The following is a 21,458-nucleotide window of genomic DNA, read 5'->3' as shown; positions in this document are numbered from 1 at the left end:
CGTTAAAAGCGTCCCATAAAACTGTCCATGAACATTCTGTACATACGCCTTTTGTGGCAGACGAACTATGCGTTGGAATCTTGTAACAACTCGGCATTTTGCTCGAAAGAAACGAAAAACTCTAAAAATTCCCATTCGCTGTTTTAATTTTTAATTTTACAGCTCTTCTTGCAATCCTAGTTCGTGCAATCTACTTTTTGAGATTACAAGACTTTTTTAAGCTGAAATAAAGAACCGAGGAAATTAATTTATAATCCGTCCTTTCACATAATTGACGCGCAGAATTTGTTGCATGGTTCGGTCCTTTTTCAAAGTAAATTCACAATTCTAAAATAACACTGACGGCCATATTCCGAACCATAATGAAATTAGTAAATCCAAGTTTTAATCGTTGGAAGAAGAAAACATAATAGAAAGACATACAACTTACAAAAGTATTTAAACGCTTATAGAAATATTTTCTGGCCATACTATCCGTTATACAAAAGACCGTGGTATAATTATCAGGATTACATTGACAAAGTTTGAAACAAATTGAAGTTACAAGATACTCTTTGCGAATATACATTCAAGAAAAATCAAAAGATCGTTAAAACAGTGAATTATTTGTTGCATCAATGTCCTCTAATATCTTTAGATAGATGCACCTTTAACACTAACGATGTATTCATACTAATACGTCGCCTACGACATCTTGTTACTCGTAGTCTGGAATTTCCAGTGTGGTTACGCATTCTGCCATTATGGTCGCGACAGTCGTCTCTCGTTACAATGTTGAATATTTTAGAAAATCTCGCATATCACGTCCATAAACATTTTTTTACGGTAAACATTCAAACGCTTTCGCGAATGGTCGTAGATTGAAAAGAAACAGAAATTCATCGGAGGGACACTCGCGGGAAAACCATCGTGAATAATCCATCATACGTATTTTCCTATTACAAGCTTGATCGAGACTTTTAATCCGCCAGAAGGAAGGTATTTATTTATGAGAAATTATATGACACTTTCTTGACCGATGCGAAACCGATCGTCCGCGTAAAACGAGCCATAAAACTCTACCAGACGAACTTTATATGACACGTGACGTTTCAATCTGTCGTTACAAGTTAAAACACGCGATCAATCGTCGAAGAGTCCAAACCATACGATTTATAGCCGTGTACGGTTTCAACGAACCGTCAACGGTATAATTCATGAGAGAAGTCGGGCGAGTGAACTTTAATTGTCAGTTTGTATATGCTCGAGTGTTTCAACATTTTCGCGTTGAAATTCGAATTTTGCGTGCAAACGAGGAAAATACGGAAATTTGCCACTACAGATACGATCAGAACTCGATGGCATATTAAACGCTTGATAATTGGAATGGAATATATTCTGCAACGTGTGGAAATTTATAAAACCGTGATAAAATTTCTCACGCAGCTTTTTCTATCTTTTTTTCCATACATCTGTATATAACGATAAAAGCGAAAGAATTTTATAGCGGAGTAATCGTGTAACGTGTAGAAATTTATAAGAATGTGGTAAAAAGTTTTAATTACATTATCCCGTTTTATTATAACAGGGCGCAAAAGTACGTACATTTTAAACTCCGTTAAAATCAACGTAACGAAAATCCGGTATAATTACACCAATTAGCGTCTTTTAAAAGATAATGGTTGTGTGGCAGCGAAATATACGTATATGCGCGTGTTCGCAGTAATAGAAACAAACGACCAAAACCATTGTTAATTTTCATTAAAAATTTGTATATCTATCGAAAATTTTATAGAATAATTTCCCTCGCCGGAAGAATCTAACATTGATACAACGTTAGTTTGACTATGAACAATTAAAAGATTATTATATCCTGTTCTTTCTTTTGTCGCGAGCTTCGATATCAAGAATTTTACATCGGAAAATAGCGTAATAAACGTATATTATACGAAAGTATTTTAATTCTTTATTCGAGAAAGCAACTGTTCTTATTACCTTCCGGCAAAAAGCAATATAATCCTAATCGATACGAAAGGACATCTGAAATACGTTCTGAGAATAGAGAAGTTCCTTGGTGAATGGTTAAAACTGGCCGAATCGATGGGTCTGACGTGGGGCAACTTTTTTGATGACGGTAGCCTAGAATCCACCGTCAAGTGATACAGGTTTACGCATGGGTGGACAGCCGCATTGTGTTCACGCTCGCATTCTCTAAAGTTCGAACATGTCCGCTGCAAGAACAAATATCAAGCGGCGCGTATGCTTCGTGAGATGAAATATAGAGAGCCCACGAACCAATGGCAGTTTTAAAAGAAAATAATACCCAACTATTCTTTTCGTTTCTAGAGTTTTTAGAACAATCTATCGAACTTTTGCTATTTCGCGAGTTAAAGATACCGTGGTTCCGAGTTAATGAGAAATAGCCTGGTTAAAGAGTAATGGTTCTTCGAAAAGGAGCAGGAATTTGTGAATCGAGTCGAATTCAATTATAACGTTAAATGTTAAACAAACGATCTAAAATTGTGTGCTGCAAGAACGTAAAGTAAAATTAGGTGAAATTAAAGCGAACTTAATTTTTTGTACAGGGATCTTGTAAAACGCTATCTAGTTACAAAGTTTTCGTCAGTGTAATTACCGTTGCGTAATGGTATAATTATTAACTTTTATATTGGGTGTGATTATTATTGACATATATAGCATATTCTGTCGATCATAGATGTCATATTAAGTTCAAGTATCGTTTTACGAGTCATTTTTTATTTTCTATGTTGTTCTTTTATAAATGCTTAAGTCTTTATTTCTGTACTCGTGCACGCTGTTCCAACTCCGATGGCTTTGTAATTCGAAACCATCTGCCACGCCTATTTTTCGAAACGTGCATTCTCTTTTTGCACAGAACCAACAAAATGAAGATTTATAAAATGCGTTCGTTCCGATCACGTTCTCTCCGACAAGAAACTTCGAAAATTCGCTTTGAACAGCAGAGTTTCTTTCCCTTTTTGTTACCTGGGGAACCGTAGGAAATACAGTAAAAAGCGTTGAATTTTTCAAAAGTCCCGCGCCATGCTGAAGCATTTCATTGTGCATGATAGAATAATGAGACGGGTCGCAGCTGTTTTCCACGGGGCGAACTTGTTAAAAATTTCATCGTTCTTTTAAATTTTTCTTTGCGCGAAACGCGGCTCGATCGTCTCGTTCGAATTCCAACGATCGCCGGTAAACGAGTTATTTAAATGAACGTATCTTGCATCGAGAGAGTTGATTGGATTTATTTACGCAAGACGAACTGATACAACATTAATTTCCAACAAAATCCCACTGGATCACCTGCGCTTGGATACTAAATCTCGTTGCATTTTTTCCTCCGAAATAATTCTTTTAGTAGATTCAAAGTTCCACCGATTAATAAAACGTTACAGTATAAATCAGTTTATCATTTATTCTACGATTTATCGTTAATCTCTTTCGTTCATTCATCGACTGATTCTCCCGTGCAATTGGTATAATTATAATGATAACGAGACAGCTGGAAAAGCTCAGGCTTTTCTCGGCTTCTAATTGCTACCTCTTTTAATTCCCCAACAATCCAATTGTTTTTTATCTGTTCCAGACTGACATTAAACGCACGATACACTTTACCTCTTCTCCTTTTTTCTTTGAGTTGTCATTAGCGAACTCGTTAAATATTGTTTTTTCTCCATTACGGTCGGCAGAGTTATTTGATTCTTTTTATTTAACCTGATCCTGAGAATGACGGAGCACCAAGTTCAACTTCGTCCCTTCGAGTGATGAAATTCTATTTGAACTTCGTTCTCGTAACGGTACAATTCAATTTGAACTTCGTCTTCATAATCACGGGGTAGTTTAAGTCAAACTTCAATCTCGGCCTGATGAAATCAAACTTCATTATGGCGGTGAAGAAAAATCAAGTATAACCTGATCATCGAACGCGATATTTGAAATACGATATCTTTGTGATTAGTGAAACTTTGTTTCCATTCAGGAATTTCAACAATTTCTGATACTCGCTATTTAATCAAATTCGCCAGTCAAATTTCAGCCCTTGGGTGAAACACACGAAGAACACACGAAGAAAAACATGAGATCAATTACACCCGAGATAAATTTCATAATCCAGATCCGTGTCCGTTATCTCTGCACTCGCAGAATTAAATTCTAACTGTATATCCTCTTTACGGAAGAAATCAATCGAAACGCCGTACACCTGTTATCGTACAGCGTTCGTCCCAATTATCCACTGCACTAACGCGAAACTTGATCAGTATTCTGAGAAGAATACCTGCCAACTGTGAACCGTTATCTCTGGTAAGATCGTCGTTAAAAATTGTCCTATTGGACACCGAACGTTTTCTTTGCACAGTCGTTCTTTCATTAAATGTAACTGTTTGATTTTGTTGCCAGCGATGGTCATTAACTGAATGTTTTAAAATAAGACTGAAAAGCAATTTCAAAGAAACTCGATTATTAAAGATCTGCAGATAAAACTGCTAGGTCTTATATGAGATTATATTATTTTCTATCGTTTGTACGTCATTTCCATATTCCATTTAGATTATACGATATCTCTGTATAATTTCCATGTTCTTTTGAAAAACAGCTGTCTCTCCAATTCCATTCGCATGTTTCACAATCCAACGTCACATGGTCAATTCTCAATGCAGTTGCAATTTCGCGGTTTTGGCATCCTGGTGCGTATATATTTTTGGACATCGTTATGTACAAATGCTAAAAATTTGCGAAAATGTGTCGTGCTCGTCAGATTGGTGTTTTAAAATAACTTTTACGATCGGAGAAGTTGCAATTGAAGAATTTCTAATTCAAATACTCAAGAATTCGAAGCTCTCCAATTCCTACGATATCCAATTCCTATCGAATTCGACGAATCGAATGGCTGGCCGTCCTTGTAGTTTAAGAATTTAGGAACTCAGAAATAACTGCAGCTTTTTCAAATTCCTCATCGACGAGCAACCATGAAAGAACTCGATCTGTCCCATATTTTTCACCATTTTTAGCCACAGAAAACCTCCGACATATCGCATTCCCTCTGCCCAACGATTTCACTCGATCAACGATGAAATACGCGCTACTTCTTTGAAATTCCCAGAGAAACGAGTATCTATTCGTCGTTCGATCCTGCCGAGTTTCAACAAATCATCCCTTTGGGACGACTCTTCATTGCGCATACCGCGCAATACCTACGAGAACCGTTCGATACCTGATTGAAATACGTATCGTTCGCAGCCTCGAGTTGGCATCGCTTTTGTCCCCCAATCGCCATAGTATCCTATTCCCATTCCTTCCCCAGCCAGTAATACCTTATTTCTATTCCACGGATTAATGCGCGGATCACATCGATCTCTGTCCGCGAGGAGGAAGAGCAGTACGTTTGTTCTTTTATTTCCCCCCTTTTTTTTCCTTTTTCTTTTCTATCAAAAGGAAAGCAGGGATTATTTAAACGGGGATCCGGATATCTACGCGGCTCGCTGATTAACAGGCCGTAGCAAACAGGTCGACAGTTTCGTGTCGTACATGCGAACACGACTCGCAATTTCGTGTCGCACCTTTGGTGTATCCAGAGGAACAGAGAAGCTTCGAAAAGCGATTTTCGAGGAAAATTGCGTAGCACAAATGATTAAATAAAAGTCGATAATCCGATAAAGTTAAGTGAAGTTGAGTTTAAGCTACCAAACTATTAGAAAGATTACTGGGGTTTCTCGGTTGCTCAGTTTGATTATTTGGCTAGTTTCATGTGATTTTTCTATTTCATATCTGTAGTCAAAGAATTTGTTCCTCGTAACTGATTTTATAGGTAGATTGTTTGATATCGAGCGGTATTAAAACGATTGTTTAATTTCAGAGTGGCGTCAAATTGGTAAATGTTAACAGGGAAGATATACTCTCCTCGTTGATCGATAATTATTAAAACTATTAAATCGATAATTATTAAAATATCCTTGTTGTTTTTGTAATAACAATAGAACAAGTTGCTCCTTGCTAAATACGTAACAGCGTCGTAACAAATATCAGTGAACTCTAAAATCTCGATTTCTTTTCTCTTCTCAAAGATTCACCATCAGACGCTAAATATCAAAGTTAGTTTCACATTTTACCAATATAATCACGTTAGTCGTATCTTTCAATTTCTAATAGAATTTCAACAACTTTCCTATAATAAGCATAAAATATTCATAAAAATTGTGAAATATTTTCTCGATCCTCTGATAATACAAGTTACGCCTACATAGCGTGCATAGCGCATTTCCACGATTAATTAAACTTCAAAATAATTTGACTGTACCGAAATTTTAACGCGTTAAAATGCCCGTGAAGCAACGAGTTACGGGACCGATCGAGGAGCGGGGAAAGGGTTCAGCCTCGTCATCTTTCGAGCCATATTTTTAGAGCGGTTTACAGCATTACTTTGAAACGCAATACCGTGCAGACACGTTGTGTGTCTTACACTGGTTAAATGAACTCACACGATATATTGTCGGCCGTACGAACGGTACAGCTCGTCTGTTCGACAGCGAATGCTCGCTGAACCCTGAAAGAAATTTTCGTTTTATTTCACTCGGCTAACCAAGCCTGTAATTAATAATTTTCCGTGCGGCAAGGTGGCAGCCTACCGCCGTTGTTGGTAAACACGGATTTTCCTTTAACCAGCACCAGCCAGGGGATCATCGTTTATTTTTAAGATGAAATCTATTTCGAGGCTGCGCCAGCCGGTCCCTTTCATTAACTTTTATTACCGCGGCGAACGCATTCGATGATTTATGTCGTGACACGTTCTTTACCAAATCCAAACCTTGAACTGCGATTTCGCGGGAAGGTTAACGCGAAGATTATTTCAGATGGCAGATATGTTACTTTCTCGTGACAACCGCGACCGTCGATGGAGAAAGTAGAGTAGAGCGATATGCCATCGACAAATTCATTTTCGCAACGACGTTGTAGGATCTATAATAATATTCCAAGATCGTGAAACTGAGATCTGTAAAATCGGAAATGTTTCAGCATCGGAAATAATCAGGCAATTCCAGAAAAACCTATCAAACTTTAAAATCCACGGAAGGATTCTGATAGGTTTAGCAAGATTTAAATAAAATTTAAATAAAGGAAAAGCTAACTACCTTGAAGAATCCAAACAGCCAAAGATTAGATTAATCTTGTCGTTTCCTGTGTTTAAGCAACTTTTTAAGTTTCAGAAAAGTATAAATAATCCACCGTCGATAAGCATAATTCTTCGAATTTTATATCAAAATTTCTCGTGAAATATTACCTTCGTGTTTGTTAACAATACAAAAATTCGAACAGTGTTAAAATCGTCAAAAATATTAATCACAATTACACAAAAGGAGAAGTATATACGAAACGAATAAAAGGTAAAGAGCAAACTTTGGCAACCGATCGTTGTTGAAATAAAATACATGACTATAAGCATTAGCTAAATATTAAAGACTTGACGCGTACAAATAGAAAAATAAGGGACGTTATTCATAGCCGCGCGAAGCATACTCGCCGTGCTTATAAATATATCGCGGGACCGGTAATTTCACCGGAGTGTTTATGACAGAAAATACACCTGCACATACGAGGTATATTTTCTGTCCCGTGGCAATGTCAACAAATCGTTATATCCGTACTATCCACCAGCCAAGGCTTACCAGGGGGAAGTTAAACGTGCGATAACTTCGCGTTTATTATTTCAATTTTAATTAAATACGCACGCATAATGCGATCGTGAGGTACAATTGCAACAACAACAGCATGCATCGATATAATTGTATCGCGTGATCGACCGAAAAACAACGACTCAAAATATGCATTTACAGAATTGTCGTTTCGAATAGGCTTGTATCTAAAATGAGAGAACAATTTTTTCATGTAAAAAGTAGTTGCTATCTTTGTATGCGTTAGACTATCGCGAAAATTCATTACGGTCGCGCAACGATTATTTTTATATCAAGATATTGATATTCTATCGTTCTGGAAATTTCAAAAATATTTAACAATAAAAATTATTGAGACAATCGGAATCATCGATTCGTAATTTTTCATAGGAATTTTATAGTTTTACGATATTGCATTTTTTAGGGTTTTGATGGTTTTGGTAAAGTATGTAGGTTGTAATAATTATTTTTTACCTCTCTCATTTTTGTTATTTTACTACAAGTTTTATGCTTTAGTTTTATTAAGGCGGTAATTTCTATTGATCGTGGTAATTTTGACGTAGTTAAACTTTTTAACAGCCTCGCGTGAACGTCGAAGAGAATGATGTATGTTTTGAAGAGCGTTATTATTAAAATTAAATTAAGATTGTGTAGATAAGGTTAACGAAGTTCGTTAATCACAGGCTCCAAAAATGTCTTACAATGCTAATGCTATATAACGATGCATGATCTAAATAAAAATACCATTATTAAAATTATTCTACAGTTTTATCGTAGTAGGAGATTTGATCGATTTGCAATTATCCTAGATAATTCACGAAGATTATCATGCTTGAGAGTAGCGACCCGTAATCGTAAAAACGTTTCACAGGCAACAAGATGAACTTGTCCGCTCCTCCACGATATCGGCGTAACTGGATGTAGAGTTTAATTTGCATATCGTGTGCGCGCCAGTTATATCTGATACAACTTGTTTTTACACGCGCTTATGACGTACTCTATGACTGATGTAACTTTCGAGTTTGCGATAAAATCATTATCGTCGAAGGCTTTTATCCCTCCGATTTATGGAAATACGAAATTATGTTCAAACTGAACCAAAGGTTCTTTTACATCGTTTAATTTAAATATACGAATAAAAATATCTATTACTGATGCCGAAATAATAACAAAAAGTGTTCGTCGATTCGGTACGGTATTTCTATTTTGATATGGAAAGAGTAAGGGTTAAAAAAGTTTCGAAAAAATAAGAATTTTGACGATATCATAAATTTAGAAAGAAGAGGTTATTGTAGAATATTTAATTAGGAAAAAAATAATAAGGAAAGATAACAATTCTGTTTCTGAAACTGACGGTAAAAGAGTATGTGTTCGAAAACTGTAGAAAAATATCCTGACAAATCGCAAATTTCAGGAGAAGCTAAGGTCAATTATTTAAATAAAAAAAATTGCATTTATATCGAATTTTTTTCAAACTCGAATGACATATCTATTTGCTCGATAGAAGTTATATGCCTGTCATGAACCTTTCCGTTGGAAATAGAAATATTACAATTCCTGTACACACAAAATTTAATTATCGTAAGATCTACGAGACGTAAAAATAACAAAAATTAATTTTCCAGGAATTGACGAAGCACGAACGATTCTAATATCCGATGGGTGGATAGAATAAACTTAGATGAAGGGCGCGAGAAGAAACGACGGGCAAACATGACCGGTATCGATCAACGATCTTCCACGACTTTATGGACATGTACCGTTCGTTTTATGAGGGATGCTCTCCTCACTATGATTCATCCTTCTCTGTTTCGTCGAGCACATTCGTTCGGAACTTTCAGCGCAGTGAACGTCTGGTACAATACGACTGCTAGAAGCAAAGAGGAAGAGAAATAAACAGAAACAAGGGTGACTTGTTGCTGATGGCGATCCACTTTGCTTCGAAAAACCCAACGTCGGTTATTATTACTTTTCCTCTTTCCTGTGATATTCCAGGAAATGTTTAATCCTTATCGCTACAATTTTTACACGGGAAATAATTTTATTCTCGTGTTTTCCTTTTTTATTTTACCGTATCTTATTTCTTTGAGAAAAGAAGCTATGTTTCCTTTATGAAAAGGTGATTTTGTATCGTTAATCGTTATTGAATTTTGATTTTAATTAATTCATAGATGCTGCTGAAGTGCGCACGTTACACGTGATATAAATATACGATCTAACGTGGTTAATATGTTTGACCGTAACAGCGGATTATAATCGGGTATATAAATAGGTGCACGTATATTTCCTGAATATACAAAGTTGACCACAACCTTCATAACCATTGTTAAAGGTAGCATAACAACTCTCGATGCGATGCACCGTTCTCCAAGTCGTTGCATATATTTGTGTTTGTACTTGTAATCAAAATTTTTCATAAATACATCTTCGGCGAAATATCCTGTTATTCTAATTTCAAAGTTGAACCTGAACTGATTTCAAAATTTTCCAATCCAGAGTCGTATTTACGAAACGATAAACATAAAGCCACTGTAATATTAAGATATAAAGATCAGCAGTCGTAATTGAATATAATCGAAAGTCCGATTTCTTCGTTGAATTTAACGATACGAGAAAGGCAAAGCGTAACACAGGTTTTGTTTATATAAAGATAATTATTATCAAAGTGTCGATATATTTTTGTTATGTCATAGCTGATAAAAAGACAAATTCATCCATGCATAATGTATTAACCTTCTAACGAGCAGATCTCTTTATCTTACAAAAGATAATCTTACGCAAAAGGAAGGATGTAAGTCTTTGTGAAGATGCTTCTTACACTTTACCATTTCAAAGCTTCTTTAAATAGATGAATAACAAATATAAAAGAAGAAAACGGATTACCATTCGTAAGAATTAGGTACTCCATAAAAAATTATTAACAGCGTGATACAAAATGATACAAAAATTGATATAACAAATTATTTAAAAAAGTCATTGTTATTAATGAAAATTATCTTAAAAATTATTAATGATTCTGAAACTTCAAAAAAAAAAAAAAATTTCCCTCGCTATATTTATTTTATTATGATACCAACCCTTCCTAACAACCTTCCACCCTATTGTGTTTTTTTCCGCCGAGAGCAAGGGAGAAATTTTATATTCTAACATCAGGTGACTCACCCTTTGTACGTTCACTGGTAGTCGATTTTAATTATCGATAACCGAAAATACTATCGGTAACCCCTCGAATAACGACGAGGGCCAAATATCGGAATATCGTCCAGTAAACAATGTAGGTCGATAAAAATAATCGAAAAAAGGGACGTATACGGGGATATGACTTACAGCGGGCGCGTGGCAAGACGCGAATCAATATTATTTACTATTCTATAGTAACGAAACGTTAGCGGGTCGTTATGTTTACTTACGCCGAGCTTCAACCCTCCGTGTGTTCCGTGTTCGTTGACCTCTCGAATATCCTGGCAGGCCGTACTTAGACGTACGACGAGGCGAACGCTCGATATCTAGTCTCGACACTGTCGGACAAGGTACGCCGTTTACTCATTCATATATTCATTTCGCAAACGATCCGACCCGTTTAATAACGCACCGGTTTCATTAAACCACAGTCAACAGAGCCTCTTCCGTACTAGATGGTAGATACGATAAGATTATTCTTAGCGTTCATGGCAGGATAATAAAATTCAATTTGGAACGTGGGAAGAGCAGTTTGTTGCTCTGAGACGAAGAATAGGAGAATGGTTTAAATATGGCGTGCTGTTTAGATAAAGATCGTTCGTGGAACTCTAAAAACGGTTGTGTATCGGTTACTCGATTGCAGATATTCCTGTAATTTTTCATTTTTAGCAACATAAATAAAGTAATGAAATTTAAAGAAACATTTGTTTCTCCGCTGGATGTTACACGTAGATTTGCTATAAATGTATAAGAATCCACGGTCTAGCGATTGATGTTTTTTAAGCACAAATTAGAGATAAAAGAAGATAATCGAAATGGAATGAACGTAATATCGAATGATAAACTATTTTGGAATAGTTAATGCGACTAGAATATCGAGAAGCCGAAAACTAATTTAAGAAGTTGTTGAGATAGAACCAAAAATTTGGCTGAATGTAATAGAAAATTGATTTTTTAAAAGTACGTAGCAAGAAAATACTTAAACATAAATTACAAGATAATATTTCAATGAAAGTTTACCTTAAAGTTTTCATTAAGGACTATGCTCTGCAAAAGCGGTTAATTTTAAGGTTCATAATCTCAGAAAGAAGCTCAAGCGAGATGTTACCGGCCAAAACTCAGGAGAGATTAAGATAGTATCGGAGAAATCAACGAAAAGTGGAAGAGCGAAAAGAGTTTCGCTGATGTCATCCGTTTGAAGTCGGGAAATTAAATCGAACCACTGAAGAGAGATCTCTGAAGAGTTGCAAAGGCAGATATCGCTTATTGGTTTCGACGCTCGGTTTCTCATTTTCATTTTACAAGCCTTTCATGTTTGAAACTAGACAAAGCCGCTGTGATCTTCTGAAACGATATTATCGTTGCTTAAACGAACGACGAATCACGTTTCCTAATTACTTGATTAATCCCTTTGAGAATCTACGTTTAAACAATTTTCTTTCCGCTATGAGACACGAATGATAAATCTGACAGAAATTTCAAACCAAAGCTCTCGACAGAGTTTCAAAATACAGATTCGATAATCATCCACATATTGAAAATGTACACATTTTTAAATTAATAATAATCGTCAGTTAATAATCAGTAAAATGTAAAGCCTATTCTTATTTTTTATATTGAATGATTATTTCGCGATAAAATGTATAATCCTAAGTTTAACTGATACGTGCATACTTTTCGTATATGTGATATAGATATAGTATATATGACACCGATATACATTGCCATCGGTAAGGGTTTTAAAATACTAAATATTCTAAAGAAATATCTATCGTTTAAAATCGATGGTTTAAAGTTTAAACAGTAGCTATCGATACTTCTCTAATTTACCGTAACATACAAATCATTCTCTTCAAATTGCTCGTAATTTTCCGTTCGTTAAATACTTCGCTTACCAGTGTACATAAATGAAGGATCGCGGATTAGTTGAACGCTCGAAACCTTATTTGTATTGAACGTCGATTAGCGGCGGATAGACTTAATTGCACAAATAAAGTATAAATAACCCGATATTGGCGAAACGATCGGTAACAACGACGTAACCTTGCCGTAAATGAGCATGCGATCAACAAGATAAACTGGCAGTAAGTCAAGAAGTACGATTCACTTTGTATCGTAACAGGTGGTCGAATTTTCGCGATAGAATCGTTCACGGGGCGAGGCGACGTTTAATTTCTATTAAGCGGCCGTTAGTTTCGCTATTCAACTACCGCGGCAAATATCGCTTACACGCTCGAGAAATAGAAAATAAATGATCTCGTTAACGCGTTTTATTTTCGCGCGAAAGACAGCTATATCGTGAAACGGTAGTCTCGACCGCTCAAGACTGATCCAATTTGTTAGACGGCCAATTTCGCAAATGATATCCCTGTTTCTCGAACCGAAAACATCGAAGTAATAACGCAGCCTTCGATCGTTGATTTATTACGTGATCGATAGACAGCCAAAAATTAACTATATAAGACTGATTACGAGGAAAATTAAGCGTATCGACTTATTAGAGACTGATTATTATCGGAAGATCGATTAATGGGACGATAGGTTATCGGATTATCGTCCTCAGCTTCGCTCCCAAGTCTCGCTTAACGCAGATTCGATCATTGTAACGAGCGTCGATTATTATATCTTCTAACGATGAAGCAAGCTTTTTACTCTTACGTGATAGGTAAGATTAGGTGTAAAAGAACAAAATTGTTTATATGATTTGACGGAATAAATATAACTAGAAAATATGATATATCAACGTGTGCCAGAGTTAGCTCAGCTTTTGACGTCCGAGAATTAATGGAAAATTTGGAGATGATCTCGTGTAAGAAAAATTGGAAGACGAGAATATTTTGGAAGACGAGATTTAGAGATTGAAAGAAACTGTTACAGTTTTATATAGAATATCTTATTCTTTTTTAATATTAGAGTTCAAAATTAAAAAAGAAACTACAGCATTCAAAATAAAATGTTCCTGCTCCTGCGTTATGCTAAAAATGAAAATAGATAAATCATACTGATTTTCATAGAAACGGTTGAATCGTAGTATGTATATAGTCGAACCCCAAATCCTTCAAAGAGGGTTAAGGGATTTACGTGTTACAGGGAAGAAAATATTGAACGCCAGAGTAGAATATACTGTCGGACAAAGTGAAACTGTTTATTAAACCGGCTCAATACTGCGCTTCCACCTAGCTGTTGTATCTATAACAACAAAAATATTTTTAATAATGTAGAATTAAAATCTATATTGAAATTTTTGCGTCTAATTGATTTAAAAATTCAGATTATTCGTTGAAATTCTTGATAATGCCAAATTTGTAATCACTTTTGTAGATCAAAAAAGAAAAAATCAAAGGGAAGCCTGATAAATGTACGAACAAGATTAAAAGGATTAAACCTGATAAAGCAGAGTAATAAAAAAGACGAGATAAGATAAATGAATAAAAAACGAGGATATCAAACCAAAGCACGAAAAGGACATACGCATACCAAGAGAACATGCAAATGTTCCATAAATAAAATATATTCGTTTTCCTATAAATCTTTCTATTCATAAAAGCATAAAAAAATACTGACCTTTCCTGAAATCTTATTTTATACCATTCATACTCGTAATTCTCAATTTACCCTAGCATTAAGATATCGACAAATCAGCGTTACACATTGAACATCGATCGATTCGATAGCTTCAAATATTAAATGATTCAGAGTCCTTCCGCCGCACATTTCATTGACGCTAATTGTAAGAGGATTTGGCCAAAGTTAATGGCCTGGTGGTATTACACTATCCACGTCTGGTAGCCGTGCCAAGTTGATTAACGAGAAATAACGACGGTTCGTCGTACAACCTGTAAATTCTTGTTTACGGTAGGGACAAACAACCGTGGGCAAATTTCCCGGAAATTAATTTCCCGCAAAGAACAAATACGAGTAATGACATCATCTGTCTAGAATCGTCGAGTTATGTGTCTCTTCGAGGAATTCTAGGTAACGAATCGTAATAAGATTTCGCTGTAAAAAGTGATGCAAGCGGTACGATTGTGACTGTAACACGATATACCTACAGTGGCTTACGAAAGCATTCGAATATTTGTCACAGAAAATTTTCATCAGTATATCGTACGTGTTATGTGAAACTCTGTGAAATTTCGTTAACACTGTAACCAGATACGACTATCGTGATTGCGATAGTAAAATTATGTATGAGGTATATATAAATATGTAATAATGGTAAGGCCAATCTAGCAACATATATAGAAATTACTGAACGTTTATTATAAACATGTACTTGGTGCAAAATTGCTATACAGCATGAACGATAACCTTAAACTTGTAAAGCGTAGACACATATACTTGCAGTATATACCTTGTAACTTCTACAATTTTCAGATCCATTTCAAACTTCGTTAACATGATCACAACAGTCGTGCCTAGTTACAGCGATAACATATAAGTGAATAGTTGCTAGGAATTTTGGATACTTTCGTGAACTAGTTCTGAGGAATTTCTTTTTGACACGCTTTTTATCGCAATTAATAATTTGAAGACAGAGCGAAACAAAATGAATCGCACCGGTGAAAGAAGGAAATACGCAAACGAGCCACAAACGTGGAGAAATATTGCGGTTTTAATTAACGAATGTGAACTGAAAACGAGAAGCTGAAAAAAAGATAACTCTTTCAGTTAGCGTATTCGTTAGTTAATTTGTAACTGAATAAAGTACTGGGCGTAAATGTGCGAAGGACGAGCTGTATAATTTTTGAATTTTCAATTTCGTTATTTCTACAATTATTGATAGATTTTCATTTTTCCTCGACACATCTACCGTTCGCCTTTAAGCAAAGATAGAAGACTCTTTCGTTTAGTTTCTAGCAGGTTGATGGAACAAAAATTCAATAAGTTCTTCTATGTATCGAAAATTGAAAAAGCCCATCAATATTGAAAATCATGGAACAAAGAATCTATCGAAAACAAAAGAATTTCAATCTCTCGCATACTATACTACCTCAGTGAATAAAAAATATATTCGAATCATAACGAAGAAAGCCTAGGATGAATTAATATTCTTTTTAGATTTACTGATTTACGTTATTAATCTTTTAACAATGAGGAACTGAAACAAATATTTAAACCATAATTATTTCTTACAAAAATTTGAAGATATACATATGTTTCTCGTACTTGATACAACAAGATCTTGAAGATAAAACGATAATTATTATATAAATGATTCGTATTAAATTCTTTTTATTACATTATCGAAGGACTGACAAAGTCATCAAGATTTAATAGATTGTTTAAGGTTTAAGCACTGGAACGAGTATCTTTACGCTGCATATAATTCGAAATAAAAATTATGATAAAGTTCACGCGTGTATTACATTATCGCGCTTATCAACGTTTTAATGCCTCTTTACGCGAGAAAGATCCACGAAGTGAGATTTCGCTGACGAAGCAAGTACCGCCAGAAGAAATATTAATTTTACAGCAGGCTGTACACTCGATAAACCTAGCAAACCGTGGCGATATTCTCGAATCTGATGCGCCGCACGCCTGCAAGGCAAGTGTCCTCCCTTCGAACGATCGTCCCCCGGAAATCGTTTAACGAGAAATCGAGAAACGCGATTAGATTAAAAACAGCGGACTCGATTTCCCGCGAGCTACGCTAAACGTCCAATTCGCCATTATTTACTTTTGATCTCTATTTCCAAATGCCTGGAAACGATGCTTTTCTTTTAGGTGACTTTCCTCGTTACAAACAGCGACTTCTAATGACACGTTTCTGGAAATATCGAGGGCGTAACATGGAATTAAGAGACTCGACTTTTTTTTAGAGAAGAGAGATTTTCAACGGAAATGAGAATTTTTCAAAGAATATAAACTAAAGATTGGTTTCTTTTAATTTTCAATTTCGAATTTCCTGTAAGGAAAATAGACGGTGTAAGAACGTAAATTTCAAAGAGATTTAAATGATAGTAGCGTAGAAACTTCTCTATCGATCGTTTTACGTTTTAACTAGAAGAAGAAGAAGCTTTAATCGCAAACTTTTGATCAGTGCTTGGCAGCCAAGACTTTTTCAAGTAGAATTCGCTCAAGTTGCAGCTATCGATTCTATAAATTGATATAACAGCTTAACTTTATGAGAACTTAAAGTTTAAAGCAACGTTTAAATACTTAAATAAATACAAAATATTTAATTGTACAATATTATTAGGTTCTAATCGATTTACTTTGACAGCAGCGTCTTTCAAAGCGAAATCTTTGCAATAAAAATGTAATATTCGAAAGATTTTCAACGAATGGCGATAATAATAATTGAAAGGCTAGGAAATGTGTAAAACAATCATTCTCAGCAGAAGTCGAAGATCGATCGTGTGAGAAGGAGAGAGGAGACAGTAGGAGCAACAAATATTCGCGATCACGTGAATCGAATGTTTTCGTAGAGATCTCGGCGAACCGAAGGATAAAATAGCAGAGATGAATATTAGCCTGAAGAATGAATCCGACGTCTCGAAAAACATTCGACATAGGCCTTTCCTTCGCAACATTATTAATTCATTTCGATAGGTTCAGGCGTCACGAAATATTTTCAGAGCTCGTCGTGGATACCCCAACGATTTATCGCGCGGAATTCGTCAGACAGATTGAAACTTCCAAATGAAATTTGCAGACGAAACAATTCGAAAGGAAAACAATAGGAGAAACGAAAACAGACAGAATTGATGAAGATACATAAACATAATGGAAACGGAGGCTGAAATATCAATCACAAAGAAGGAAATATAATAGCAATATACATGAATTATACAAGAAATAAATTCTAATATCAGAGATGAACTTTGTCAAAAACTTAATGAGGAAGCTTGTATACGTGTCGTGGAAAAAATGCGATACTTACGAAAAGAAAATGTTTTATCTATATAAACTGATATGATGTTCCACATAGTTCTAATTTTAGAAAGAAATATTTAATCTAGAAAAATTAATATATAGGGACCTAGAACATAAGAGTCTACAACGTAATATTTTAATCAGAGCTTAATTAACATTAAAATATGGTTCTAAAACTTTAAACCATGGCCTAAGAGCATTAGAATATAGTGCGTCTCGGTCATTTTAGCCTACCATAGTTTGCAACGATCCTATTTCGGGAGAGTATCCTAGCACTTTACCTACAGTGGTAATGTCTGACCAAAGGACCATGTTCTACTGCCATCCAGCTCACGATTACGATAAGGTACGAATCAAAACGTATATTCTATAAATTCTCTAAAGTGATCAAAATAATAATAAAGCGTTGCACTTAGATAAAATATTTAACAAAAAATGAGTAAAATCTTCCTGTTCTCAAACTCAAACTTTCGTAATTGATTTTTTAATGATAGGTGGTGTTGACGCGCGCGTGCACGCCCGTGAGAGCTTCTCTCGATCCAAGACTGCTATTTCTACATCTACAATTACAGGAATCCGAAAATCTAGTTAGGAATCGGGAGCAGGAACGGGGGATTAACGAGTAAACGACTTTCACGCGCGTTCGTTGGCTCTGAAAGCTCTCGCGTGGCGAGCAACCGGTTTCGAGGAAGCCGTACGACGTCACAACTATAGATACTCTATTTTCGCTTATCTCGCCTCTCTACTGCCTTCTTCTCTAAGCTCTCGTCCACTCTCCCTCTCTCTCTCTCTCTTTCTCTCTCTTTCTCTCGCCCCTCCTTCTCTGACTACCGCGAAAACGTGTATTTCTGGCACGAGTTCCTCACTCGACGAGCGCAGGCCACAGCTCCGGACGACGAATTCGAGGCAGAAGCCCAGGCTCCAACTACGAGGTCTCCGATAAACCTGATAGAAATCGCTCGTAGATGATCCCCGGAGAACTAGAGAGGAAAATGATCCTGCCGTGCAACAGAAACAGTTGGTAACCGCGCGAGAAATGGTTCACGGGGGACGAAATCGGAAACGGTTTTTGCGCGTCAAAGAACTGGTCGCTGATATACGTTTATGTTCGTATCGTAGTACAAGCATCGAGTCATTTGTCTTTTTGAATTTATAATCGAGGCTACCGGTTGGAAAGATTTTGATAGTTCGACTAGAATTTCGTGGATTAGGTTGTCACTCCCGGAAAGAAAGAAATTGGCAAAAGTGGAAATTCAGCAATTTTTGGTCTTACAGTTGAAACCGCTGGGTGAAAGCTACCAGTTACCATTTGCTAATTTAATTATTTCTCTTTCAAGGAAGAAAAATTCTGAATTTCTGGTGGATGAAGAAATGTTTCTTTCGCGGATTAATTAATAGACAGAATTGAATTAAAAAGAAGTTATAGGTATCTTATGATCTACATATTTATAAAAGTTTTAGTTTTCCTCTCCATATTATCGATTGTAATTTGGCTGATTTTCGTGTTTCGTGAAAGAGGAATTGGAATTATTATTCGGAGTAAATGTATAGTGAAAAAAATAGATGATAAATTATTATCGTCTCGTTCTAAGCTGACAATTGTTGACAAGGGGAATTAAACAGGTTTTCTGATCAAATTATAGAAAGGACTTACCCTTGCTGGTGAGACTGAAGCTTCTGAGCCTGTAACTGTCCTCGTCTTCACCTTCTTCCCTCTGAATCTGATTCGAGGGATCAGGAACATCCAAAAATGCATTACTCTTTCTGTGATGACTATGATGCATACTTTGCCCTCTTCGACTTCCTCTTCTTCTGAGGCCAGGGCTGATATCATTGTCAGTCAGCCTGGGCTCGCTGCTGCAATGAGCAGATTTAACTGTGCCTTCATGATGATGATGATGATGATGGTGTGCAGCTGAAACAAATTAAAACAACCAATATATGATTGACGGTTCACTCTCGAATCGGCTTGAATTTTCTATTAACAGTTTATCATAAATCATGAAGACATACACATTTGGCGTCGTATTCCTTTATTTCGTTAAATATCCTACTTTTTCAGTTTGCTAAAAATGATTAATCGCGTAACTATTCGTAACGACAGACTTAAAGTATTATTGAATTAATTTTGTCAAGAGACAAATTACATTTATTTCTACAAATCGTTAAACTCTCTAAAAGCGACTTTTTACGAAATCGTGGTAATGCGATCGAAGCCAAAGGAGTTGCAAAGGCGTCAGGTTACATTCCTAATATTCTTATCTATCTACGTATCTACCTTCCCTCTTAATGCCGTTTTTCGTTCCTTTCTTTCGCTAGATCCTGAACTGAACAGATTTTACACTCGATGGCTTCCTACTATGTCATGCGTGGGCCCTTTGAAAATTTTTCCCTTTTTGCTGCTACTGCTGACCGCCTTCTAAAGCTTCTAAAGGACGCTCGAAGAAAAGCACCGCGAGCGACACGTGAAAATGTCGTTCAATAAAATGATTCGAAATACAATGTTGCCTAGGATTTTGATGCCACCGTAAATCATACTTGTTCCTTTTGCAGTTTTTCTTCTTCTTCTCTTTTTTTTATCTTTTTCTTCGCTCGGGCTACCTGGATTGAAAAGAGATGATCGATGGAGATTCATAAATCGAGCTTTCGATCCAATATCCATCGTCATGCGAGAATAAACAATATATATGACGTTCGCAAACACGCAGATTTTTCTTCTTATTTGGATACACGAGTACATTCTACACGCGACAAACATTCGTTGTTCCGTATAGCATAATTAATAAAACTTAATAAAATTGCGCTTTAATTTTTGTTTCGACGCGTCGTTAATTAGAAACTCGATACGAAACGTGCACGTTAACAAGATTTTAAAAGAAGATATATCTCGATAAGTAAATCACCGTATACGTGCTATAAACGAGGGAAAAAATTGCAAATAACCAATAAATTTGTCAAACCTTAAAGACAAAAATTACTTCTGAGATATTCAGAAATTATTTGTGTCAAGAATAAATATGTTTAAACCGTTTTATCTTTTTTAAATGGAATTACATTCATCCGCTTAGTTCTTATAAAAGGGTAATAAATCTCATAGGTTTAAAGCATAGTCTCGCTTCTTCGTGCTAAGAGAAAGCTTTCGTTTTATCCAGGATTATCTTCTTGTTCGGGGAATATCGAAGCATATGGAGTTCCAGTAAAACCTCGACTAGTAAACGACACGAAAGTGAAATCGATCCCGAACAGCCAGCTGAAAAATATTTCAATCCTAACGGTTTCTAAGTCCTGCCTTTACACGATCAAGCTCATCGCTTCTTTATTTCACGCTCGACGATTTTCATTGAGAATCCCTTGTGAAATAAGCTCGAAAACGAATCTACCCTTTCACGGTGTGGCGGATCTTCGTCGAGGTAATAAATATCGGAAAGACGAAGAAAAACTGAAAAAATCGTTTGCCAAGTTACTCAATTTTCGACTACTTTCGTTCACACTAAGAATTACTAATGTTCGATATATTACTGTGGGGTAATTAGCGTCACTGGCTTTTAAAATTATGCAGCGCGAGAAGAAGAAACTTCTACTCACATTTTCCAAGAAAGATTTATCAAAATTCGCTGTCCTAGCTTTATCAAGACTCACTGTTACGGATTAGTTAATTTACTTTCGTTATTAAATTGTAAATAGCGATTGATAACTAATTTTATTATTACGTAATGTTCTTCTAATTTA

General features: G+C 35.8%; 1 protein-coding gene across 4 annotated transcripts in view; it reads right to left on the bottom strand.

The window, feature by feature from the left end:
• Positions 1-21,458, bottom strand: part of LOC126919511 (GTP-binding protein RAD) — a 76,609-nt gene that overhangs the window by 44,939 nt on the left and 10,212 nt on the right. For all 4 annotated transcript variants that reach the window (XM_050728850.1, XM_050728856.1, XM_050728871.1 and 1 more), the window contains exon 3: positions 19,384-19,644. In XM_050728850.1, the coding sequence (XP_050584807.1) occupies positions 19,384-19,644 (261 nt within the window). The remainder of the gene's footprint in view (positions 1-19,383; positions 19,645-21,458) is intronic.

The sequence above is a fragment of the Bombus affinis genome, chromosome 1, assembly GCF_024516045.1.
Source record: "Bombus affinis isolate iyBomAffi1 chromosome 1, iyBomAffi1.2, whole genome shotgun sequence".
Taxonomy (NCBI): Eukaryota; Metazoa; Arthropoda; class Insecta; order Hymenoptera; family Apidae; genus Bombus; species Bombus affinis.
This window is presented reverse-complemented; position numbering and strand designations above follow the sequence as displayed.